Here is a 26,062-nt window from a genome sequence, read left to right as displayed (position 1 = left end):
GAGCAATTAAAATCCTTTTAATTCTGGAGCAAGATGAACACCGGCACCAGAGCAATGAAGGGCTGAGGGTGGCCTGCTGGGATGGTGCAGCTGAGGTTAGGATGAGTTCTAGGAGCTTGAATGTGAGAATAACGTCATAGAAATACTTAGGCTAGTCTAACTGAAAAAGCAAACACTTTCTACCATGTGTCATTGCCTGCAATGAAGATCTAGTCAGAATGCTGTTGATTTGTGTGATTTTGAGTAAATTTGGAATTTTCATTTAGATGAATTTGGATTTTAGAAGTTAATAACTAGAGTTCTGTAAGAACCTCAGATTACTATAAATCAACATTGAAGTTGAGAACACTAGGATGAAATTTTAAGGCATTTTATTAAGTTTATTAATTTTTACTTATATCATACTACTAGTATAAACGAAACATATTAAGAGAGTGTCCAAATCTATTTCACCATTACCACCATTTTAAAACACTTGTGCTTTGTTCAGCCTAAAGTAAAATATTTTTACTGGTACTTCCAGTAATTTTCTGACATTCACGTACTACAGTATTGTTACATTATTCCAACTGCAGGATATTGTTTAAATCTACTCCCCCACTGTTGTTTAAATGGCAACATAGTTAACACAAACATCACAAACGTGCATTACTTCAATTATTTAAATGTCAATTTCTACATATGTTTCTTCTAAACAGAAATTTTGGCTGAAATTACCTGTCATAGTTCCTTTCTAAAACTAAGAGTTGGTTCAAGGCATAAAGCTTTTCTTAATTTAATGAGTGGCAGGACTTAAATTGTGGCAAAATCCTTTACAGCAGGATTTGCAGTCCATTTCTTCTGCAAACACCGTTAAGTGGAACTGAACGTTCGAGATAAGGGGGTTGCTGGGACATGGTGTTATCTTATTTCTGGCTAATCTATTTTATCACAAAGCTATTATTTTTATTAAGGCCAAACATATAAAGTGTGATTGACAAACATTTGACAGGGAAACGCATGCTCAGATTGAAGGCCTGAATGTACAAAGCCTGTCGTTATTCCCGTTTCTAAAAGGCATTTTCTACAAGGATCTAGCATACATTTGTTTCTACTGTTTCTTTGTATTTCCGTAGTTTTCATTCCTTTGTAAATGACAGCATAATAGATGGCTTCTAGAGGCTACCATCAATATAGTCATGTTAATTGGGGCTATATAAAATTGAGCCATGATAAGCCCTTCTGAAAGTTTAAAAAACTAAACACTTTAAATGGCAAGAAGGCTGGGCTGACCCATACAGCTGGAGCCCACAAGGACACCTCCGCTTGTTTCTCAAAGCCCTTAACATCATGATTTTATAACAATGCTTTTTATGCCGAAGTCTAAAACCTGAGCAGTGTCTTTCGTGTGTGGAAACCTGTCTAAAAGTGAAAAAGGATAGCTTGAGCTCTGCTGTTCAGAGGGTTTTGTGGGTGAGAAGGGCACCGGGACGCGTGGTGAGTAGGTGTGCGAGGGCTTTTCCTTGACTCCCGGAAGTGGCCCGTGCGGGTGATGACACATACAAAAAAAAACCCCAAAAAACCAAAAACCAAACCAAAGCCCCCAAAACCATCAACCTCAAGAAAACTCCAGCAGCACGATTCAAAGAGAAATACGAAAGTCGAGGCTTTCCCCACAGCAGCCTTCAAGACCCCCAGCGCCGTGGGAAGCGAAGCCCGCCGCCTCAAGTTAAAAGTTAAAGCCCGAGCGCTGCCCGGGAGCAGAAGCGGTCGCTGCCGCGGGGCGGGGCGGGAGGTTCCCCGCTGGCAGCGCACCCGCGGAGCGGGGAGGGCGGGCGGGCGGAAGGTCCCCGCTGCCAGCGCACCCGCAGCCGCGGTGCGGAGCGGGGCCGCGGTCGCCGGGCGATGGGCAGCGAGGCGGGTGGCCCGCGGGCGACCGCGCCGGGGCAGCAGCTCCGCGCTCTCTTCTACGTGCTGCCTCCCGGGGAGAGCTCCTTCCGCACGGTGGAGGAGGTGCCCGACTACGTGGAGAAGGTGAGAGCCCCCTCCCGTCCCCCCCTCTCCACCGGCAGCATCCTTCGCCCTCCCCTCCGCCCGCCCTGCGCGCAGCTGCCGCCCGCCTTTTTTTTTTTTTTTTTTTAACTTTTTTTGCAAAAGCCACAGAGGACCCAAGGAAACAATGTCCGCGAAAGGGCACCTAAATTAAGATGAAATACCTCGTCTTTCTCCGATCGCTGTCACTCCTGGGCTCTCTATCTGCAAGCTGCCTGTTTAAGCTGCCTATGTAACCGTGCACTCTCTTTTCATGTATTTTAAATGAAGGCTCAGATGCTTTTCCCTGATACCAGGAGCTAAAGTTTTCAGAAAAGCACCCCAAATTTCGGGGGGTTGATGCTAACATTGTTACTGCGATTGTCAGTGCTGCTGGATATAGTGGCAGCAAACTGAGCTGAGTAAACCATAAAACATGACACTGTGTTTGGCTATTATGGTTTTTAAACCAAGCAAGAAGTCAGGTCTCTGAGCCTTTTAAGTGAGTGGTACAAGTTCAGTCAAAGAAAGAAAAATAAAAAATTCTATTTAAAATAAAAAATAAAGATTGTTTAAGAGAACAAATATTTGAGTTGGGACAGTGCAGTCTCCTAAAGCTCCAAGGCAAGAGTACAGAGGTCAGGGATGAGAACTCCCTTGTCAGCAGGCAGCAGCATATCCCTCCCTCCCCTTCTGCCCTGCCAGTTTATCCACTTCCATTAACGTACCTTTGCTCCCTTCTGTCCTACCTATTGCACATATCTTAGCACCCAGCTCCTGCTGAACCCGGAATCGATGTGAGATTTTCGTGGAGAAAGCAGATAAACATTGTTTTGCCCTTGTGAAAGTAAATTCAGACCAGCTTCACTGAAGATCCACGCTTTTTATATGAGTCCTGGTAGCTCCGACTATCTCCTCTGCCAGGTTAACCTTGGACTGCTGTGCAGCACCTGCTATTGGGCTGCAGTGGGGGTGTCATGGATTGTGCAGAGCAAGGCAGCACCATCAGCAGCTTTCTGGAAATGGTAGTATGCAGCAGCCCTTCCCTGATGGCTGTTATCAGCAAACGTTGCCCTTTTGGACGGGGGAAGCAGACAGCTGCTGCAAACCAGGCTGTGTGCAGCATCTGGTCAATGGACTGCTTTTCTCAGAGGCGTTTTGCAACTGAGTTGTAGCGTCATGATCGAGGAAAACTGTCTCGTGCTTGACAGTTTTGCCTGGTCAGCTGATCTCTCCCTCCAGCTCTGTCTATTGCCTACCTCAATCCCTTTTACTGTTCCCATATTTCCAATTTAGTATCATTCACGTTCTTGCCAGCACCATTCCTTAGCATCCCTAGGCTTTCTTCTCTCGTACGGACCGGTGCAATATTCAGCTCAGACCTTGGCCAAACCTGGAATTTCTTTTACTGTGAAAGAAGAGCTATAAAAGTTTGAGGAAGGATTCTTAATACTTCTCTGCGTTATAAAAGTGCCTGTAGGCTTCTGATGTTGTAGAGCACCATTGTGATAGGTTTGTAAAGGAATATATACCTTGCAAAAAAACTACACTGAGAAAAGGTTTCCCATTATGGTTTTACTTTCCTAGAATTGTTATCTTGGGTTAGTTATACCAGAATCCCCACCTCCCCCAGTGCATTTGTTGCCAGAACAGATCTTTTGATGCTTAGTTAGGTGGTTGTGTAAAAGTCTTAGCGACTGTCAACTCTACGGCTGTGGTCTGAGCTTAGGCAGTATTCGCACTTCTTCTTCTGGGCATGTGGTTTTGGGCAGAAGGTAACTACCTACAGTCCCTCTCCGGCTGCTTGTCACTGTTGTGCATTTGACCTACTAGTCTGGTAGCTTCTCTTGGATTGTTTAAGGAACAATTACAAGAGCAGCAGATCCATTGGATTCAGCAGGACTAGATTTAATAGTGACCTGATGAGCCATTCAAGGGGGGCTTAGAGCAGTAACCCCTTGAGTTTGTACAAATATAGAAGTGGATGTTTGAGCTCAGCTCAACACAGAACAAAAAACAATTCTAATGCAGAGCTGGTAATAAATGAAGGCTTCAGCTCAAATAATTCACTCTGAAATACAGCAACAATGATGCGGGTGTGAAACAAGCTACTGGTTACGTTAGTGTCTCCTAAACAGTTGTGGGTTTTTTTGTTGTTGTTTTTTTTTTTTTTTTTTCTGAGACACCATATAGAAGTGGGATTTGGATCTCGTCTCTGTGATCTATCATGTGTATCAGATGGATGAGGGTATTTCTAGTACGTTAGATCACATGGCTACAGCTGTGGGGACTCGCACCTTCCAACATTAGGCAGGTGGCAGAACCTCCTAATTCACTCAAATATTCATGTTTTGGGTGATCTGCTAAATTGAGCACTTTGTTGATCTTCAAAATACATGCGCTTCGTAGGAGTAGCTCCTCTGAGCTAGAGTCAGCTGTGCTGTTGCATTTGGGCAGCAAGTGACAGCAGTGGGTGAAGCAGCTCTGATTTTGAGAACAGAACAACTTAGCTAGCTTAACTTGTGTGGTGTACTTTCTGGCTGTGGTTATATTACTTCCATTTTCAGAGGCAAAACAGCTCCTGGTCCCTGCATAATGCTCTGTATGTTGGCAGAGCTGCACATGAAGGCCCCAAGTCCTGTTTAAAACATTAGCTGATCACTGCTAATGACTAGCATCAAAGCTCTGCAGCGGTGCTCAGGGAAAAGTCACCCTTCCAACTAATCTCTAAAATTCTGGGAAAAAGGGTCCAAATCCTGGAGCATAATCATAGAATTTATTTTTACGTGAGCTTTTGTCGTGTCGAATTTGAAACTCTTGATTTTCCCTGATTTCTAGGAATAGAAGTCATAAATCAATTTTCTTTCTCCAGGGCAGAACTTCCTGACTCTTACAATGTATACTGATGCTTGCCCTGTCCTTTCCCGAGCATCCTCTTTGCTGTGGATATAAGATTATGCTCTGCATGCTCTGGTTTTTTGAGCCTCTCTTAATCTACAGATGGGCAGGTGGAGTGCTGCTTTTTGCTTGCCAATATTTGGCAAGTTCTCATGAACAACAAGAATTTCACTTTGCTCCTTGCTACGTTCTGAATTTATCACTTGTGCTTGCTCAGTAAAGACTTTAATGAGTCAGACTCAGGAAGAGAGAGCACTGCTCCATTTGCTGAGAGCCCCAAAACGAACACTTTAAATTTAGTAATCACTGTTTTTCTTTTCTATTTACTCTCTGCTTTTGAGAGCCTAAAGATTAAGTTCACATTTACACTCAATTCACATTTTAGGCTTTAGCTTCTAAATAATGAGGCACAGAACCTTCATATTTAGTTTTACATGAAAGTTGAGATTCTTATAAGGACTTGGGACTTTAAGAAAACAGAAACTGTTTCAAGACTTGCAATAAAAACATGAATTTATGCAGAGTTTCAACTTAGAATATTATTTTTTGCAACTGTATAAAGCAGAAACTGATTAACTGATTTTAAAAGGTCCTTTGCATTTTGTAAGAGTTGGTTACTTATAAGGGAAATCCCTCTTAGTGGTCAGAGTAAGACTTTCAAGTTATGGATCAGTTATTGAAGTAAACTACAAGCTAATGCAAATCTCCATGAAGTATTTCTGGTGATGGGTAAAGAGAAAGAAACTGGGAACAGAAAGAGAGAAAAACATTCCTAGACCAGAAGATACCAAAAGGATCCAGCTTCTGTCTCTGGCCTGTGGTACCAAGAGTGGCTATTTCTTAACTTTGTGCCATTTTTTTTGTAGGGATGATCCTTGCAAACTTTTGCAGAGCTACCTATCCTCAACAGGTTCCTTAAATGTCTCCATTGTCTTTTTAACTTAAACAAAAAAGTAAAAAACAAGTAATGGTTAGGCTAGTGAGACTACTCTCTGTCTTACTGACTGTCTCCTTTTCCCTGAATTATTTGCATTATCCTTCTGCTGTCCTACACCTCATCCTTAGACTGTAGGCTGTCTGGGACAGAGGGTGCCTTTTCCTTCTCCTTGAATGACATCTAACACGGTACGATCCTGCTGCTCCGTGACAATAGCTATTAGGTGTTATGGTCACATAAATAATACATGCTAGTCTTGACATAGCTGATCCCTTTGATCTGCTTTGGACAAAGCTTAATGTGGGTGTGTGGGAGGGAGGTAGTAATTTCTTAGATACTAAGAGGTATGCCGTAAATCTTCCCTTTCCAAGCAGGCTCCTTGATGGGCAGGACGTTAAGGCTGTTTATCCTCCTTGCTATCGCACTCCGTATTTGTGAGTCATAAAGTGTTGTCAAATGCTTGGCTGTCTCACAGCTTCGCAGTGGGAAGAAAATATTTAATGAAGTCAATGGGAAAGAAGTTACATTAGTGTGTATTAGTAGAAAGACAAATATTTTAACCATTTCAGATGTTGCTAGGTAAATTGAATCACCACATAGAATGCAGGCGTTATCTGTTTCTGATTCCCTATTTTAATTTCAGGAATAAAGCATCCCGCTTTTTCTGTCCTGAGCCCATTCAATTTGCCACGCAGCTTCTGCTGTTCCACAACTTCAAACTGCCTGTAGTCTGTGCTAGACCTGGCTCCTGGTATTGTGGTCAAGTGTTTCTTAGTTGTTCTTAATAAGACCCTTTTTATCTCTGCTGCGACGTACAGCTGTGGTCATCAACCTTTGTTTGACAAGTTAGGAATCTGTTCTTTAATTATATCAATTAAGAAAAGTACATTAAAAGTTTTGTCTACTTAGAAATGAATCATCTAGAACAAAACAAGGAGTACTTATATTTTCCTAGAATGTTTCAATTATTTCATCTGGAAGGTTGTGGTGTTTGGTCTGTCTTTCTGTCTGTCTGTCTTTCTTTCTGTCTTTCTTTCTTATTGATTTCAAATATCCAAAGATTTACCACATTGGTTTTCTTGGGTCCTGTTTATGCTTTATCCATAAGTTGCCTTTTGCTTTCGAAGTTATTTATATCATCAGTTAGTGCATATCCCAAACAGCCTTTTAGATACCTAAAATGCTGTTAAGGAGCAAGCTAGGCATCTAAATTAAAAAGTGCCACGTTGATATTAATCTCTGTTCATCTGTTATTGTAACCTAACCCTGAGCTGCTGAAGTTTATGAACTTTCACATTTCCTAGACGCTATAAATCTCTTGCTGCTTGCATGGTTTGAATCATCCAATTCTTCTTCCACTGAGCAATCTGGTCTATATCCATCTTAGTCTCTTTAGTGTCCCAGCCTGGTAGGAATTCCCGGATCATATCTCACTTGGCAACAAAAATGAGCACCCTCCAAAATGCAATGGCATTTGCAGAGGCAACATGCTTCTTCCATTAAAATGTTGTATAGGCAGAAGCAGCCTCTGTTCTACAGCAGGGCAGTTTGGACAGTTTTAGTCTGTGAATCTGTATGTGTTTGCAGGTCACTTGAAGGGGGCAGCAGCAAAAGACTAACAGGGCAAGTCTGGATGCGTGGTGCCTCTCACAATGGTGCACAAAATGTCACTGGTCTTGCATTTTGCTTGCCTTGCAAAACATGGTGGGAATTTTAGGCCTTAATACCACCGAGAAGGAGTTGTCCAAATGTCTCCAAGGTCACCCAGAAGTTTTCTACAGAGTAAGGGAGGCAGTTGAAGCAACATGCATATGCACAGACATCTGATGCAAGGAAAATAGCTCCTTCTTATTTTCCACAGACCTTCTATATTTTGGTGGCGGTGGCTGATAGCACTGCCACTGCCTTGTCATTCCTTCCACCCATGAAGCGTTGGGTAAAAAAGCAGTGTCAGTAAAAAAGCACATGCTCTACCAATTGCTATTATTCAATCCTTTTTTCTTGCCTATGCTGATGAAATTTTGAGAATAGCTGTAGCAATCTTTCTCCACTGATGAAAAACGGTGGTGTCACAATAATGTTACCAGTCCTACCGCTAGTCACAGCCATACCTTTCTCTCCTGGGCACTGCTGTTGTGCATTATCAACTTGCCAGTTGATCTGGGATGCAAAATGGACAATGCGGATTGAATCCTAGACTGAAGCAGTGTTGTGAGTGAGAAATGTTTCAGGCTCACTCATCATTATGCTTTTCTTCAGAAAGGCAGAAAATTATTTTACCGTTAGTACAACCCAAAAGAAAAAAGGGAACATTGTATCATTGCTACTTGGTCTGGAAAGAGAACATGTGGAATGGCCCAAATTGGAATGGGCTGCGTAGTTACTGGGTTCTCTCCTGTACACATACATAAAAGCCGTTGCTATCTGCAGCAAAAAGCATGGCAACAGAAATGCCGAGTAGAAAGAAACTCACTTTACTTTATGTCTTTCAGATAATATTGTTAGATGCCAAATTCAGTGGCTGAACACATTCAAAAACCGCTTACATATCAAATCGAAAGCAGATTCTGTTTTACCTTGTGGTTAGAGGAGTCCACAAATGTTTCTCCTCTCGCTGATTTACTTCAATATGAGAAATATGAGTTTGGAAAGACCTTTGTGTTTTGTTTTGATGCCATTTAACAATTTATGTGCAGAAGATACAAAAGAAAATAATATGGGAGGAGGTTAGTGCACTGGGTTTATGCTGGTGTTGGGGATTAAATGGTAGCCTTGGTTGTTCTGATTCTTAAGGTTCATGTGGAGCTTTATCAGAATAGTAGCTAGTAAAGTGCCAGACAACCTGAGGAGTATCTGGCTGCATGAATTGCTGTTAGGAAAGGGGGATCTAACTCTGTTTGTGTTGTGACTTCTTTTCTTCAAACTATTTTTCAGAGTATTCCATTCTTCATTGCTTTTATTGGGCTGGAGTTCGCTGTCAGCTGGGTTCAGAAGCGTAAACTGGCAGGTCGGATCAATGATGGCATAAGTTCTCTTTCTTTAGGTATCCTGTCTCGACTGCCAGAGTAAGTATATGTGTTATTTTAGCTTAAGATATTTTTTTTTTAATCACTAAGAAGGAAGAAAAGAAAATTCTATATTGAAGTTGATATTGATAACCCAAAATGATTAAACAAGACATCTAGATCTCACTTTGCTAAAATGAAGTTGCATAGAAGTGTAAATGTCTTTTTAATATGTAAAGCTAAATATGATACTTGCAGGATATTTTCCACCTCCAATTATATTAATCTGTATTTGATCTTGACTGTCACCTTTTTTCTGGGACTTCAGCTCCCTTGACCATACCTTATATTGGACTATATGTTAAAATGTGAGTTTTCTTTCATTAAGCTTCAGAAAGAATAAAACAGAAGCAACAAACCAAAACAAGTCCATTATTTTCATTAGCCTTTAAAAATAAAATTGTGTGCATATAACCCGATTGATAGAACTGTGAGTATGCATGTGATCTGAAGTTCTTTGAACTCAGTCATAATCTTGTGTTTGACGTCAGTGGATTTTAATACCTGAGAGAATTGTTGTAAACAAGATCATCTAATCTGCTCCCCAGTGCTTTAACTGAATTAGTTCATGGTGAACAGAGTTGTGTTTTAAAGAAATATCCACTGTGGGTTATTAAATATCCAGTAATAGGGAATCCAGCAAGTTCTTTATATCAGTTGTCCTAAGCATTTTTCAGGAGCTCTAATTACTTATAAGGAACATCATCTTTTAGATCTGTCTTTGCACGAGATGAGCTTCCAGCTGATAGATTTTATTACATCTTTTCTGTTAGAATGGGATTATATTTCTACTCCCCATGTATGAATTTACTGGTTAACATCAAATTGCATATAATCTCTTCATTACACAATGAAAAGTTTCTATTATTTGAATTTGACTATATAGTATATTTTCAAGTCTTTCAATTATTCCCACAGTCCTTTTTCTGAATCCTCTGCAGTTTTTCAGCCTTCTTAGTGTTGATGTCTCAAGTGCACTCCATATTTCAGAAATTGCTACATCAGTGCCAAATAATGAAGTCATTTGTTCTCTATTTCTACTTGTTGTTCCTCCCTTTATATATCCCAGGTCCTCTGAGCCATCCTTCATCCCCAAATATTTTTTTAGATTCTGTGGCTTACATTCCTCATTCATAGGCAATATGTTCATATATTTGGCCATGTAGAAATACATTGGATTGTACATTTGGTCATCCTGAAATAGTTTCAATCCATGAAATGTTGTCTTTGTTACTTAGAGATCCCTGTTTATTGTCATTGTAAATTTTACTAGAAATCTTCTCTTTCAAACCAGTTTATTGATAAAATACATTAAAAGACCACAGCAACAAAAAAAATTTATCCCTTCTGACAAGTAGTACCCATTTTCTGAAATGTGTAAATCACCCACTTTGTAATCTATTGAACATTTGACGTTTACTTGATGTTTATTTTTTTTTTTGAACTTTCTATTCAGGAAAAGATTTGACAAGATCTATGTCTGTGCCTTTAAATTAGGTACAAAGACAACTTGTAATGGATTATGTTAGTTTGTAGTAAATATCATGGACAAAGCCTTTTATGGAGTTTGGTAGATAAATAATGTCACTTAGACACACTCTCCCAAACTCTTCGTGTATCTGCAAATAAGTGTCATGAGCTTTCAGCATGAGAAATATTCAAACATAAAGCAGTGTCTTCGAGAGTAAAGTAATGTCTAAGTTATTTCAGAATTTTGTGAAGCTATTTTTTCAGCTAGTGTACAATCTATATTCAAACGATTTTGCTGCTTTTAATATGACTTGTGAGCATAATCTTGAAGGAGAAACATTAAATTTTTCATTATATTTTAAGCTGTAAGAAATTAAACATTTGTCAATATATTGGACTTGTGTGCACCAACACAAAATCCTGATAAAGGCTTAATCTAGTTTGCACACAGCTAATATTGAAGTAGTTCAAATGTTGCTTCTTCAACCTAGCCCTAATTTCCCAGACAGTCATGCACTTCAAAGGTTTACCATGCTAAATACTTATTTTTTTCATCTGAAATATTCAGGACTGATTAAGTTAGACAAGGGGACTGAGATCCATGTAAAGTAAGTTTGAATGGTTTTGCGAGGCCTTTTGGCTCTATTTTAAGCATACTAAAATTCTTCAGATACACTTATTCCTGGAACAAACGCTTGCTAAGAAAGCTAGCATTGTGTGTGTGGAACACAGCTTTGCAAGGTGCTGAGTACTTTTATTATTTTGGCACTTAGTACTTTGCTGCAGAATTTGGCTTGCGGGCTACGCAGTTTTCTTTCAGATAGGAATTATTTTGCAAGGTTGTTTCAACTGAGTGAACCAAATGATCCTTAAGGACGCAAACTTTGCAGGAGCAGGCAAATCCGCAGGATCGGTACACTTATTCATTGCTACACCAGCACAAGAAGTCTATTCCAGGTCACTTGTGCAGCTCTCGTGGCTGGAAATAGAGACCTTCCTCAGCAGTTCTTTCCAAAAAAGAGTTCTGTAAAGCTTTTAACTTTCTGGCTGAATGTGAATGAACCAGGCAAAATACAGACTTCCTAAATAATTTATTTGCATGTTAATATCACAGTTCTAATGATGACTGCTTAGTGTAACACCTCTTTTGTAAGTAAGAGGAGTTGCGAATAACAGACTGGCTAAAAAGGCTTGAACTGAGAAAACAGAACAATTTACCCTTCTGTCTCCTGCTTCCATGGTGTGAAAGAACTGGGTCAAGAAAAAAGAAAAAGCACATGCGAAATCTGTTGCTAAGACTTTCACTTCAGTCTTTCCCTTTCAGGCAGAAAAAAGGTAGGGAAAGCTGACAGAAACTGCTAAAACAATATTTCAGCAGAACCCACAGCATCAGGGGAAATAGTAGTGCAAATCATTAACAGCTGAAGGTTAGATTAACACACCATTGATTGTATCCTCTCCCAGGGACTAATTTTCATTTTCTCAACTAGCAGCAATGGTTTGCCACTTCCTTAAAAAAATCTGTGGTTGAATCTAAAATGGTGGGCTTCAGTCTATTAGTTAGAATGAAGCTTCAGATGCATCACTGCAGAGAGGTCTTTACATTTAATGAAAAAATTAGGAGTCACAGACCATATTCAGCCTCTAAGTATGTTTTTCCATTTCACAGTCTGTGTAACAGAAGTACTATATATCTTGAGGGAAAACAGAATTTATTCAGTGTTTCTTACTTCATTGTTGGAGAAAATGCAAATCATAAATTGTTGATATTCGTATGCCAAATTTTAAAAATGTAGGTGCAAGAGGAAAAGTCTAATCGGACAAGGCAATGTGTTTTGGTTTTAGGCTCATTAGACTCAACAGCATGTAGTAAGTTGAATTGCTTTGTGCGTATATATCGTCTCTTGTAAAATAGCCTATACATTTCTTAAATATAATTTTCTCTGCCTTAATGCATACTATCCATCCCTCTGCATGTATGAATACTAAATGGTATATGCAATGAAAAGTAATTTGGGGGAAAGGGAGAAACTCGAATTACTAAGCTGACTCCCAGCATCCTAAATGTTGGTGGTTAAAAAATTTCTGAGAACTTTTATTCTAAATAAATAAATAACTTTTTGAACTAACCATTGCCAGGAGACTTGAAATGCTGCTTTAAAAATATTCTCCCAAGAGAAAGTTTATTTTGGGTATAAATATCCACTATACAAGTATGTGCATTATTTCATATTGGCCCATTTCTTCTTTTAAAGCAGCAGAACATAAATCAAATCAAAAAGTGTTTGGGGGATAACTGAGGTAGGTACATTTTCAAACTAGTTGGGAAAGTCTCCGTTCTTTATGGTCATGCTCAATTGCCAGTTTTTAGTGTTCAACTCTGCAACACAGTCGTACAGTGTGTGAGCGTATATATGTCTAATACAGAGTTTTGTCAGTCGAGTCTGCAATAAACTTCTATGTTTCTAAAGAGAACATTACAATTTGCATACGTTATTTACTCTGGTATTTGATACAGAGGAGATTAGAGTTCTCTGAAGTGTTGTTAAACATCAGAAAGGCATGAGAAAATGCTTTTTGATTAGTTCATACTATTATGCATCTTAAGATACCTGCACATCAGCAATAATTGAATCAAAGGAGTACAAATCCTGTTTCTGCTATAGACCGGTGTATTCACAGTTTTGTACGTCATCTAGGTTTTAAATAATCTTTTTCCAGAAGTTAGATCGAAGAGGCAGTTTCACGTATATTTTAGACCAGCGCTGCTGCCAACTGAAGCACCTTTGACTAACTTGCACTTCTGGTTGCTCATTCCTGCCTCTGCACCTTCTTTCCCCTTTTGCCAGCATTTGTGTTGCCCTGTGGTGAAGTTGCCCAGGAAGCAGGTCCAGCACCCCCCCATCACATTAACCTGCATCAATTCTTATGGCTTTGCAAAATCTTGTGCTAGCACAAGAAATGGGCTTGGAAAAAAGCAGTCAGGATTGCAGGACAAGAAACACTCAATTCTTTTGTAGCATTACTGAGTTATCTGCTTTAAAGCATATGTAAAATTGCAATCTGAAACCAGAAGTTTTCAGTTCTCAATAGCAGCAATATGCAGAGCTGATCAGAATACACTCAGTTCAAGTTGGTGCAAGCAGTTCACAACCCTGTGGAGCTGGCAGTGTCCTGACAGAACTCAAAATACTTGCCTGTGTGGATTTATCCATTTAAAGTATGTCCCGGTTTCCTGAAGTATCTACTAGATACTTCACGTGTGACTATAGAAAATTATAATCTCATAAATTAGTGATTGCATGTCTTAGAAGAAAATTTGATACATGCGGTTTCTCGTAAATTATATTTTCACTTCAAGACTTATTAGGTACATTTTTTTCTCCACATCTGTTTTACTAAGGCTTTGGACAGATGTTTATTTAGAGCATGGTCAGATGTGTTGCTTCTGATCCAGCTGCCCCCTCAGATCTGCCAACATAACTGCACATTTAATTGCTCCCTAACCTGGTCCTGACAAAGTGATCCAGCTAAAAGCAGAAACAAAAGCCCCCCAAGAACTATAAAAGAGGTGTTTAAGCTCAGCTGCATTCATTTTGACAGAGCCAGGTCAGGGAGCAGCTATGCATGCAATTATGCTGGCAGGTCCGAGGGCTGGTAACCACCACGCTTAGGGCAGTGATGAGCAGATGGGGCCAAACTGGAAAGGTAATCACTTAACCTGGTTAAATGGCAAGTAAAGCTGCTGTGCCGTGCCATGCCCTAAACCAACCTAACTTCTGGCTACTGCACTTCTGTCCTTCCAGTACTCGTTTACGTGGTCCTCCCTTTCTCTTGTGTTGGTTCAGGTGCTAATCTATCACGTGTGGATTTACTTCAGTTCACTATGGGACCAAAAAGGTATTTGTTTAAGGCAGAGAGACAGGCAAGCAAATGGGAATGTGTCAGCCAAGAGCTGTCGGCCACTAGGCTCAGGCTCTACTGAACCTGCAGTCACAACCATGCCTGCAGCAGCTAGCTATGGCAATTTAAGACACTACCCATCAATAGATGTTTCCAAAAAATGGGATTTTAATAGGTAACAAGCCTGAAGAGACAGAATCTACTTGCCTCCCCATTCCTCCCACTCTCCAAGTAGCACTAGGTAGTTATATATTTCATAAGAGCACCCTCCTGGCTGCACTGTCCCATATACACTGCTAATCGTTCCCACATTTTGCCGGAGATCGCAGACCTCACAGCTCTGTCAGAAGAACAGGTTTTGAAATAACTCACTAATCTTCTGTAGGTAAAGCGGTCAGAGCAGGATAAACTGTTTCAATAAGGGCATAGTCTGTGCAGCAGGAGCTGGTAGCCTTTTCAGCAGGCAAACCTGGCTCTGGAAGGGGATTTTCTAAATCAGGTCAGTTAAACTCATGGCAGTGACTGTCTCCCTACATGAACGATCTTTCTTTGGTCTAGTTAGGTTTTTTTGATCTGGTTTGTCATTGATGAATTGAGTGGAGCTAAACCAGTAAAAGTCAGGATAATTAATCCACACAAGAGTTATCGTCAGTTTAACACAGTTTTCTAGATGTGGTGTGAATCACGCTGTGTCCTCAGCAAGTCCAAATCCAGCTGTGCCCAGTAAAGACGCTAGTGCTTCCCGCCTGCTGTCAGGTGCTCATCACCACCTCCCCAGTCCCCTGTTACCGTCCCCACTTCTCTCAGTGGTGAGTCCTTCCCAGGCATAGCAGCCGCATTGCCTTCAGTGGCTTCAACTCTAGAATTTTGTTTACCTGGTTCGTTTTGTTTGAAGCAGGCTGGAGAGCACCCATGTGGGCAGAGCTGCTGGCAGAGCACAGGAGTACCAACGAGCAGCTCCAGACAGCCTGGCATGCGTGGAGTGCTACTTTTTGGTGATGACTAAGGAAAGATCTGAGCCAGAGTATAAAACTCTCAAGTTTCTAATGAAATGACATATAAGCTGCTAAACGTTAAAAAGAAGGATTTGGGAGAGAGACTTGGGAGAGTCGGGATGTTCTCAAACTAATTGACTGAAACAACTGGTAGTCCCTACCTACCCTAATGTTCTAGAGATTGCTGTATTTCACACAACCCCGTCAGGGAGCCAATTACTCTTTTAAGTTGTAACCTCTTACACTGACGCAGCTGTTTGCAGAATGCATATTTGTCTACATCCTTAGTATTGCATCATTGCCTTTTTCTGTACAGTGGGGCCAGTAAATGGCTTGGTGATTGCCCATTTGTGAATCTCAGAGCCCAGCTTTGCACCTGCCGTGTCTTTAGAAACAAAGACGAGCTGCAAGTGTTTGTTCTCAAATATACGCGTGTTCTGGGAAAGCACAGACAGTGAACCGAGTTTACCCTTATTGGAAATATGTTATTAATTAAGTTCAGTAGTCTCTGCAGCTCACAAAATATACCATTTTCTCAAATTAAATTTTGTGTAGATTTTTATTCCATGTTTCTGTATTTTTCTTTAAGATAAGTTGTGTCACTTTGCACGCATTTTGAAAAAACTTTAAGGAGCTGCTTCTGTGTAGAGTACCATTCTGACTGAAGCACTTCTCTGCTAAAAGATGCATTAAGTTTAAACCAGGATTCCACTAGATGGAGCACAGGGGTAGCATTTTTAGAGCTGGCCAACCTAGTTTCCTGGGTCAACACCTAGAAGTTATGGAAACTGGGGAAAAATGTCTTTTAATGATTCTGTAAATCAGTGTTACAGATCTGAAAAGAATAGACTTTCACCACTGTGTATATCACAGACAAAAACAAACTACCATTTTTAAAGTTCAGAAGTATGACCAAAGCAGTTCAACAGAAATTCTCATGTAAATATTTTTCCTCATTTCATGATTTGATGCGCTATGATGTCTCATTGAAGTTATTTCACTATATTTTTACAAACCATAGGAACATTTATCTGTTACCAATTCCTTTGTTCTATATAAATTCAGAAGAACTAATCCGAGTTGAATAGAACACCCTTTTCTTTCCTCATTGCTTCTGTTTATGTGTGACCTTTGAGTATATTACAGGCTTGTTCCTAATCTAACTTAATTTCTAATGCAAATTTGCTGACTTCAGTGGAAGAATCAAGTAGGAGAGATCAAAATCAGGTCCTCTATTGGAAATAGGTATTAAGTAAGCATTTCTATTACACTTACATGGTGCTATTTATATAAATATTAAAAGTCAGGTCTGTTGCCTCGCAGAAGTTGACGTTCTAAAATCTCCTAGTATTGTGTGTGCTGAATTTACTGGAACAGAATTCACTGCCCAGTGTGCTGAGCAAGTGTAAATAGGTCTAAAGAAACGTAACTTCCATTCTCATAAAAGGAAGAAGAGTAAGCTACAATGCCAGAAGCTCAGCTGTACTGAAGTTTTTAAACTAGGCTTTGCAGTCTCTTAAAAATCGTATGTAATTAAATTTACCAGAAGACCTTGCATAAACTTAGGGCAAAATATGTTACTACTATGGATTATATCACTAAAGGCAGTGGAATTTCTCATGAAAATATTTAACTTGTGCTGGATTTTTAATTGATTGCTTATTTATGAGTGAAAGAGCAAAGATAAACAAGGGACTTGAATTATATAGACAGGACTTGGACTTAATAATAAAAAAGTGTAACACTGACTTTTGTTCTTTTCCTTCCAAAACCTATTGTTTCATGTTTTATTCCACCCACTACTGTAAATTAATATTAGTGTCTCAAATTAGGAGATAAAAAGTGAAGTGCAAGAGGAACGTGTTTGGGGAAGAAAAAGCCACCTTTGTCAGACAAAACCTTATGCAATGCAGCCAGTAAGGATACCAAACTCATCTCCATTTTACTTCACTTTGCATTTGGTATTTTTTTTTCTCCTTGAGGAAAACTGGGGATTTGCATTATTTAGGCTAAAATGCTAGAGAAGAAAGCCATACTGAGGAAGAGGAGAGGCTTTGATTCGGTGTTTGTGTCTGGTGGGAACATTTTCTCAAAACGTAGGTGCTATTTCCTGTAATCAAGGGCTTTCCAGAGCCTGATAATAATTTCCCAGCTGTATCATTTTTGTGAATTATTTTTTAGCCTTGGGTTATTTCATGACTGGTTTTGCATATTAAGAATGGGAGAGGATCATATTCATCTTGATGATAGAAAACAGGGAATAGAACTCCCACAGCTCCCTCTCCCTTTCCCTCCACCTTGTGGAAAGTTTGGCTTTGTGCTAAAGCGTGAAAAAAGCCTTGACTGCAGTATGTCAGGCATATTTCAGCTCGATTTGTGTCAACCCTAATAAGTCAGCTGACAAGGTAATAAATTGGGTGTCTGTTTAAGACCTGGCACCTGTACAGGAAATAAAAGGGGATTTCGGTTGCAGGAGGTTTGCTTTGTTTTGCAAATGGACCTTTTCTCAAGGCTCCTCTACCTCCTCCCCCCTTCTCCTCTTTACTGAAATCATGTTATCAAAATGTTTATTTCAATTGTGACTGGAGACAGTTTTTCATCTGGAAAAGAAAGCTCTATGAGTATCCTTGGAAATGGAAATCCTTATGCTTTCCACCCTGAAACAAAGGCTTACAGAGCATTTAATTATTCATGTATCCTGCTGTTACATATATGGTCTGAATAATTTCAAATTATCGAGGAGAAACTGCCTTTGTTCAACATTTTGAAACTTTACATTCATGAAGTTTGACTCAGGCTAGGAAAACTGAATTTATTTAACCCAGGGAAACTGTATTAGTAATATCTCACTATTTTTAATGATAATATAACCTTGTGACCAGGGTGTCTTAACATGTTTCCCTCTGTGTCTGACCTCCAAGGATGCAAGTCTGCTAGAGCCCCTGAGAGTCGAGCTTTTGTAGGTCCAGATGGAGAGTTGTGTTTTTAGATCAGGGGCTCCAGGTCGGTTCCCAGTGTGACATGAGGTGGGGACTGCAAGAGCGGCAAGAGCCCAGGCGGTTTCCTTGGGGCCTTTGCTTTTGATACACGGACCTTCCGCCATGCTCGGAAGAGAGACAACAGCTACTGTCTCTGACCTTTCTCCCTTTTGGTGACTGTCCTGGGCACCGTGGAGGAAGTTTCCTAAAACTTTGGCTTCAGGCTCTAAGGCCGATCTGTGAGTTGGAGGAAGCAGAACAGGACCTTGTGTTCTTTGAAACGGGCAGCTGCCTTTTCTTCCAGTTGAATTTCCTCCACCTTTTCCCTCCTTCATTATCCCACAGGGATCTACCATAAGTAGATCTTCATTTCCACATGGAGAGTTCATCTCCCAGAATTTCCTTCTTGGACTTTTTTTAATTAGAGGAAGTGATAATCTGACCCAGTGGAAGGAGAAGGGGGAAATGGTTTATTAAAACAAATATTATCACCTTTGAATAAAGTATGCATGAACTTTAGAAACAAGGAGAAGGTAACTCTGTCTCAAAGTCAAAACGGTTGCCTAAGTGCATACTTTGCACATAATAAGAAAATTTTCAGCAGAAATGTTCAAAATCCAAGAAGATAAATCTATGTGATGTATATAATAAGGTTTTCTATACAGTCTGTCTGTTCTAGGATTTATTACTCCTTATGCAGAGGATTGGACTAGATGACAAAAGTTTTACCTATCTACTTCTGTCATATTTATGGTTGAAACCTAACATTTAAATGAGGAAAAACTTTTCTTAAATTCTCTTCTGTATTTTCAAGAAGTGAAAATGGAACTTGAGGGAGAAAAACTGGGGCAATATAAACCTTTAAAACTCCAAGTGAACTTTCAGAATGGTAATTGAATGCAAGCTCTGGACTTTCCTATCTATCACACTGTAAATTTTTAAAAAATACTTAGCTAAGCAACTCTTCTTTCTCTGGCATTGCATAGTGATATGATGGATTACTCTAAATTAATTACAGTAATCAGCTAGTGTATATGTGCTGTAGAGCTGTGATTCAAGCATGAAGGAAAGAATGTACAGCAAATTACATATATAAAAAATGTGTTGCAGGGTTAGCTCAAGTTTTACACCTTGGCCTCAGCCTGTGGAAAAAAAAAAAAGGACTCGAGGGTGAAATACTGACAGCTGATCAAAAATGGAGGAAATGTACCAGTTCACATATCTTTAGATGTACTGCAAAGGCATTATGTGTTAATAAAAGCAAAAGAATAAAGTAAGAAAACAGTACCTAATAATAACTGATACTCTATGTTGCAAGAGGTGTTTTAAATTTCCTGGTCATTGAAAAGATGTTAAGAAATGCCCATTTCTTTGTGTTTGAATAATATCAGCTCCCTTCTGACCTGTTGTGAAAGGGATTGAGAATTTATACTGAACTTTACAGATGCCTCATGAGGTGAATTGCAAAAATCTGGTTGGACACATATAATCTTCTTTAAAAATATTTATAGAACACAGCTCTTATGAAAATTAAACATGTTCCAGGTGTGTATGGTCCAACTTCTGGGCATAGCTAAGTTGTTTTTGAAGTGGTAGATACACCTGTCATTGTTAGTGAAGAGAAATTCTTCATCTGCCAGCTGCTGAAATGAAACTTCGTGGGTTTTGTTGTGTTTTGTTTTTGTCCAAGAGAAAAACTGGGGTGATTGTCATAAAGGTAGAAATGAGTTGCAGGTAAGATGAGGCAGCTGGCTGTGGAAGAGATGTTAGTTCTCTTCTTTTGGAACAACAACTTCTTGTAATACTTCAATTTCTTGGGATAAAATGGGGGATGTGATGCTATTCTGCTTGCAGGCTAGTATTGGGAGCTTGGGATTTTCAGCTGACTTTGTTCCTCATTAATAGAGAAACTAGCAGCACAGAAGCTCAAGGTGTTTCCTTCTAGCCTTATTCAAAACACTGTTATGGGAAGAGGTGCTAATGCCAGAAGTATAAAAGCTCTGAATGGATGTCTCTGCAAAAATATGGAGGTGACCGCAAAGTTCAGTCACAGGATGTGGGATGGTGCACAAGCTGAAACAGCCATGTTTGCTGAGGTTCCCTACTCTTTCAGTGCAGCTACCCAAAAGGACAGGGCATGGCCAGACTGTTTTCAGGGATACTTTCCAGGTGTGTGAAACAAGGCTTTAGAGAAGGAGTATCGTATGTCCTTTTTAGTTTTGCGGATTCAAATATTTTTGGGGCTACACTGTAAATGGTATCAAAAATAATCTAGCTGAAAAAAGGCAGTGTTTGGGAAGAAGTAGCATTGAGAAGTGGCACTGAGACAAGAATGAGCAGACATGGACAAAGAGATGCATGGAGACTCTGTTAGCTGATTTCATTGTGAGGTGAAGTTCCAGGTGAGACTAAAGTGAAAGAGTGATGTTGGTCTGTGACAGCCTTTCAGCTGAGGTTTGCACGGCTGTGACACCTATGTGCATTTTGGTACCACCTCTGTTCAGGTAGCATCTTGCAGGTATGCATTTGCAATCTCCATTTAAAGTTCCCTGAAATGGAATCCCTCAGTCTTCCTTCAACCACAAACAGAATTTATAGATTCCTAAAATCTTGCACAACTTTGCACAAAGATGTTGTTCTGCTGATAATTCCCCCCTACCCCCCCCCCAAAAAAAAACAACAAAAAACCATCAGCAAAACATCTGAGAACTAGATTAGTTTTTCCGTGTGTAGATGATGGTGTTAATGATAACCTTATTTCTGACTCTTAGGCCCTAAATTGAGGTGCATTTAATCCATTGATATATAAAAAAAGGATATGTGTGACTTTCCTACAATTCATATCTTTTCCTCACTTTTTTTCTACTTGCTGTTTTCAGAGGCTGCCCCAGTTCAGTTCACCACAGTCCCATAAACATTTTCAAAAACACAGCAAAGGAGGGTAGCAGGAGGGGGTGTGAGGGTGCAAATCAGGCTGTGGACTGCTCTCTTCTACAAAAATGCCAATTTGAATACCTGTCAATCTGCAGCTGAGGCACCATTTCACACCTAGCTAAACCAATCGTTTCCTGGGACACCCCAGTGCCCGCGGCCTCTCATCTCTCATGCTGGGGTTAACATTTCCAGAAAAACCAAAGCAATTTGTTTGGAGACAGCTCAGCCTCTGTGAAATGAGGTGGGAAAGTGGTGGGGCACTGAGGGGAGGGTGTGACTCGGGCGACCCAAATTTTTATTGACCTAAACAGCTGTGGAGAGTTAGCACTGGATCTGGCCTGCCCACCCCAGAGCTACTTCTTTTCTCCTTCTCCTGGTCTCAGCACTGACCTGCATTAGGTCAGGGGAGGCTGCTCCCTCGCTATAGTCCAGGAACTCGGCAGCAATAAAAGCTGCTGTCTGGTGGCTTTCCTGCCTTTGCAAATGCATGGTCTTATCTCCCCCTTTCTGTCAGTCCTGCCATTTTTCTGTACCAGTTGCCTTTTCCCTTCTTTTCAAAGGTACTGGGCTTTGTTTCTTCCTGCTGCATTTATTCTCTTTTAAAGTGAGTGAAGTGATATGCTGAGCAGGTCAAACATCTTAACAGCTTCCCAAAAGCCCTGTCACCTTCCATGCCCTTCCTCGCAATGGAAACATTCAAGGTATTTTAATGTCATACATTAGTATTTGAGCATAATTGCTGTTATACTTCAGTAATTTCTGATTTACGAGTTAGCAAGGATGGTTTTATTCTGGATTTGGGAGAAGAAGAACACCGTAGCACCTGCAGAGCATAGGAGTGCTTCAGCCTTTGAGCATGCCTAATGCCACAACATGGGTGGTGAGTGGGTGAGGGTTGGTTTTAAAAACCTCATGGACCTTAAGCAAAGGTTCTACTGAAGTCAATAGTATGTTACTTGATGGATAAATGTTAAATATATAGTAAAAAGGTTCTGTAAATAAAGTTGACAAAACTATTGATCAACATTTTTGGTTCTCTATTTCAGTGTTTTATTCAGAAGTGTTGACTTAATTAGTTATATCTACGTATGGAATAACTACAGACTCTTTGAACTGCCCTGGGACTCACCATGGACGTGGTATGTGACACTCCTAGGAGTGGACTTTGCATACTACTGCTTTCATCGCATAAGCCATGGTAAGAGTTAATGAGTTTTTAATGTATTATATGTATTTTAATATATTAAAATACAAAATATATTAGTTATTTTTTAATAAAATAAGGTATTTGGTTACTTGGTATTTTGTTACTTAAACTAAGCATATGTAGCTGCTCTTCTTCCCAAGGATTAGCAAAGACTCACTTTACTTTAAGCGTGTAAAACAGTTTATCTGTGATTTTGTGAAAAGAGGTAGCATCATTTTGAAAGCAGTACCACAGCGAAAGTGAAGTATTACGAGAAAAAAAAATAGAAAATACATAAAAAAAATAGGGTTAGTATCCCTATATGCGTGTATGAAAAACACAGCACAGTACAGATAACTATTTCAGAAGAACCATGTGGATGTACAAAATGGAGAGCAGTAAAAAGCAAGGTGGCCAAAATAATGACAGGACAGCTGGCTAACTTAATCTATTTCTGTGTGTTTTTAAAAATCTTTTTAAACATTCAGTCATTGTTTAATTCGTAAATGAATAAAACTGTTTCTATACTTATATATATATATATATGGACATAGATATACATGTATGAATAAGGTATTTTAGAAATCCTGCCTGCAATTAACACTTGATTACGTAAATGTGAGCCTTGCCTTGTTTTTGTTTAGAAGTACATTTTTAACCCTACCTGCTTTTATACGTGAAAGATAAAAAGCACAGCTTAGAAAGGATTTAACTTATATATTGTGATAACGGAGCCCATGTAAATCATGCCAGTAATTTCTGTAAATATACACTGCAAAGATATAATAATTTAAATTCCTATGTATCTGTCTTGTTACGTATTGCTGTTCTATAGCGACAACATATTTTTGCTCTAGCCTTTTATATCCTATCTGAAAATGCAATAGCGCTTTCTATCAATATTAATTTTGGGCCTGATCTAAAGTCTGTAGCAATGAAAGAAGAATCTTGTTGTTTAAGAGAGTTTGGAGTTTGGACTGGGCTTCCCAAGGCAGAGCGCCCACAGCTCACAAAAGCTGTGGTATCTAGTAACGATAGTTTATGTAATGCGCTTTTAGAAAGGGAAAATGTTTGGATGCCAATAGGTCAGCAGAATATATGGAAGTAGGTAAGAAAGGAGCCTGAGCTGCCGCGGGGAGTGGGAGGGAGGAAGGGTCCCTCCCGGGTGGGGATGGCAGGCGGGCGGGTGGGGGTGAGAACAATGCAGGGTGGGTGCAGGGGGACAACAATGGTGGGGGGACGGGGCGGGAGGCAAGGAAGCGGGGGGAGCTGGAACAATGCGGCGGGGGGGACATCGCAGCCGGGAGCTGGGAGCCCTGCGTGGGTGTACGCGAGACTGGGAATACGCTTCGCAAACAATGACATTAACAGTGCTGGCAGGGCTACAGCCTCAGGCTGAGAACACGACCAGAGCGGGAGGCTATTCTTGCATTTTAAAATAAAAATAATTGCCTTCAAGTGTTAGAAAAATCACTAGCCTGGCTGTGCTTTCACTGGAGTCAGTGGTAAAATTCCCACTGGCAGAGAAGGGAGCAGGGTCGGCTCCGTGCTCTCTAAAGCAATTGCACGTATTTCTGTTCCTGCAGCAACTTTGCATTTACTCTTGTCTGTTTTTCTATATTTTGAGGGGATTGCACACTTTGAGATTAATCTCGCTAGCAGTTTTAGAATTAAAATCCAAACCAATTCTGTCTATATGTAGTGGAGTTGAGGAAACGCGAGTAAGAAAATGCTCCTCTTGTCTTAAGAAGGTCTCAGTGCTGAGCTGTTCTATAAATGTTAATTTACTCTTCTTCAGGTTACAGAAATATTGTTTGCTGTTAGGTCTGGCTACTCAGCAGGGAACTGATGCAATGTTGTAGAAAATCACTCTAAATGGAGATTTTTAGCTTAACCAACACTCTTTTTTCTGGTCAAGTAATGATGAAATCCGTAGCACAGCAACACAGCTGCGAAAGTCGGCTGCTTCGGAAGTTGCTAAGGAAATTTAAGTGTAGGAGATGGTTTTAAAAAGTAAAACATAAACTCCTGAAAAATACCTTTGCACTTTAAGAAACCAGGGCACTGGAACAGTCTCTGGTACAAGCAGGCAAAACACACTCTTGCACTAGAAAGTGACAGGGCCTGGTGATTCAGGCTTGGATGCTAGAGTGAAGTTAAAAATTAATAGCACATGTATATCCCAGGAAATTCAAGCTGTGTGGGCTTATGTGTGGGGACGTAAATAATAGCACTAATTGTTTCAAACTGGAAAACTAAAATTCAGATACATTTTGCAGTTGTTCCTTAATACTTGATATAATTTTGATACTAAGAATCACAATCATCAAATAGATTTTCTTCTCTCCAAGCAATAATTCGATAACTCAGCCCCCTGACTTTTTACTATCTTATTTCAAGTTGTCCATGCAATAATTGGATTGTCCATTCTGCTATTTGAATAGATCGTCTGAATCATTACAGATTTTAAAGTTTCTTCTGTAGTAGAAACTCTACTATACAATATGAAGTTTTTACCCAGCACTTGGGAAGCTATTTTTTCCTCTTCACTATATGCGTGTAATAGCTATTATCATAAACTGAAGTTATACAGCAACAAGAGGAAGTATTTTTAGGTGTGATCTCATTTTGCAAAGGATGGAGTTATTCTAGGTATGTGCTTGTATTTTCCATTGTTTGCAGTAGCCACTGAAAAGTTAGAAAATAAAATGTTTCACCACTTCTTCCAGCATTCTTCTGGGCATGATCCAAAAGCCATGGCAGTCAATGGGAGTACTTAGTTAGCCACTGCTTTTTCTCCTGGCGTTTTAATGAATTTATAAATCAATGTGACTTTTCCCTTTGTTTCAGTGAAAACACCCGTTATGGCTCTACTACTAAGAAAAGCAAGCTGTAAAAATCACAGGGTTTATTTTAATTTTTTTCAGGGAAGGATATGTGTGGGTTTGAGGGATTTTTACCTGATATTTTAATCTAGCATACATGGACTACTCCTCAAGTTTCCTCTCCAGGTGCAGAGCCCTTGCAGCATTAGTTACCCCTGCTGGGAAGGGGGCTTCGGCGGTCCCAGAGCAGTGCCGAGCCCCAGCCCTGGTGCAGCACAGCCCTCCCCGCGCCTTGGCCTCGCAGATACTCCTGTTGCAGACGCATGACAACGGCAGTAAGGAATTTGGAGGCTCTGTAAACTAATTTCTTCAGCAGCCACACCTTTTAATCAGGGGAGGAAATCTAGAGGCTTCCAGACCCATGCGAAAACAAGAGAGACTGGCTTGTGCGGAGCCCAGGTGCTGGCTGCGGGGTGGCAGGGGGTTTCATGGCAGCTCTGGTGCAGGGGGCTCTGCCGGGCCCGCGGCACCCCCGATTTGAGCAGGGCCCTCGTCAACAGCTGCGCTCTCAACCCTATGCCTCAACAGCGGGTAGTTGGGAACTGTAAAACTCCATTTCTCTGTGTAGGGGAGTAGTTTTTAATCTACACGTCCCGGGGGGTTGCGTGCCACAGAGGAGTGTGGTTTTCTGTCGGCCAGGGGACCCCTCCTCTCCTCTTTCAGGCCCTGGAAGAAGCTGTCCAAGTCTGGCAGCCAGCAGGTTTCGAGAGCCTGTCTCTTTTTAACGGCAGCTTCCAACACCTCTTCTTTTGTTCTCCTTTACTGCTGGGGAATTTCCATTGCTTCAGTGTCCCTCCCCTC

The 26,062-nt window shown here is 40.3% G+C and overlaps 1 protein-coding gene across 2 annotated transcripts in view; it reads left to right on the top strand.

Moving 5' to 3' along the window:
• The first annotated feature begins 1,747 nt into the window (after positions 1-1,747).
• The window catches only part of AGMO (alkylglycerol monooxygenase), a 197,009-nt gene continuing 172,694 nt past the window's right edge, over positions 1,748-26,062 (top strand). The window contains exons 1-3 of one of the 2 annotated variants that reach the window (XM_063324941.1): positions 1,748-2,013; positions 8,780-8,910; positions 22,237-22,388. In XM_063324941.1, coding sequence (XP_063181011.1) covers positions 1,885-2,013; positions 8,780-8,910; positions 22,237-22,388 — 412 coding nt within the window. In that variant the 5' untranslated portion in view covers positions 1,748-1,884. The remainder of the gene's footprint in view (positions 2,014-8,779; positions 8,911-22,236; positions 22,389-26,062) is intronic. The other variant, XM_063324940.1, reaches the window with a different exon arrangement.

The sequence above is a fragment of the Chroicocephalus ridibundus genome, chromosome 2 (genome assembly GCF_963924245.1).
Source record: "Chroicocephalus ridibundus chromosome 2, bChrRid1.1, whole genome shotgun sequence".
Classification (NCBI taxonomy): Eukaryota; Metazoa; Chordata; class Aves; order Charadriiformes; family Laridae; genus Chroicocephalus; species Chroicocephalus ridibundus.
Note: the sequence above shows the minus strand (reverse complement) of the source record. Positions and strands in the feature narration are given on the sequence as shown.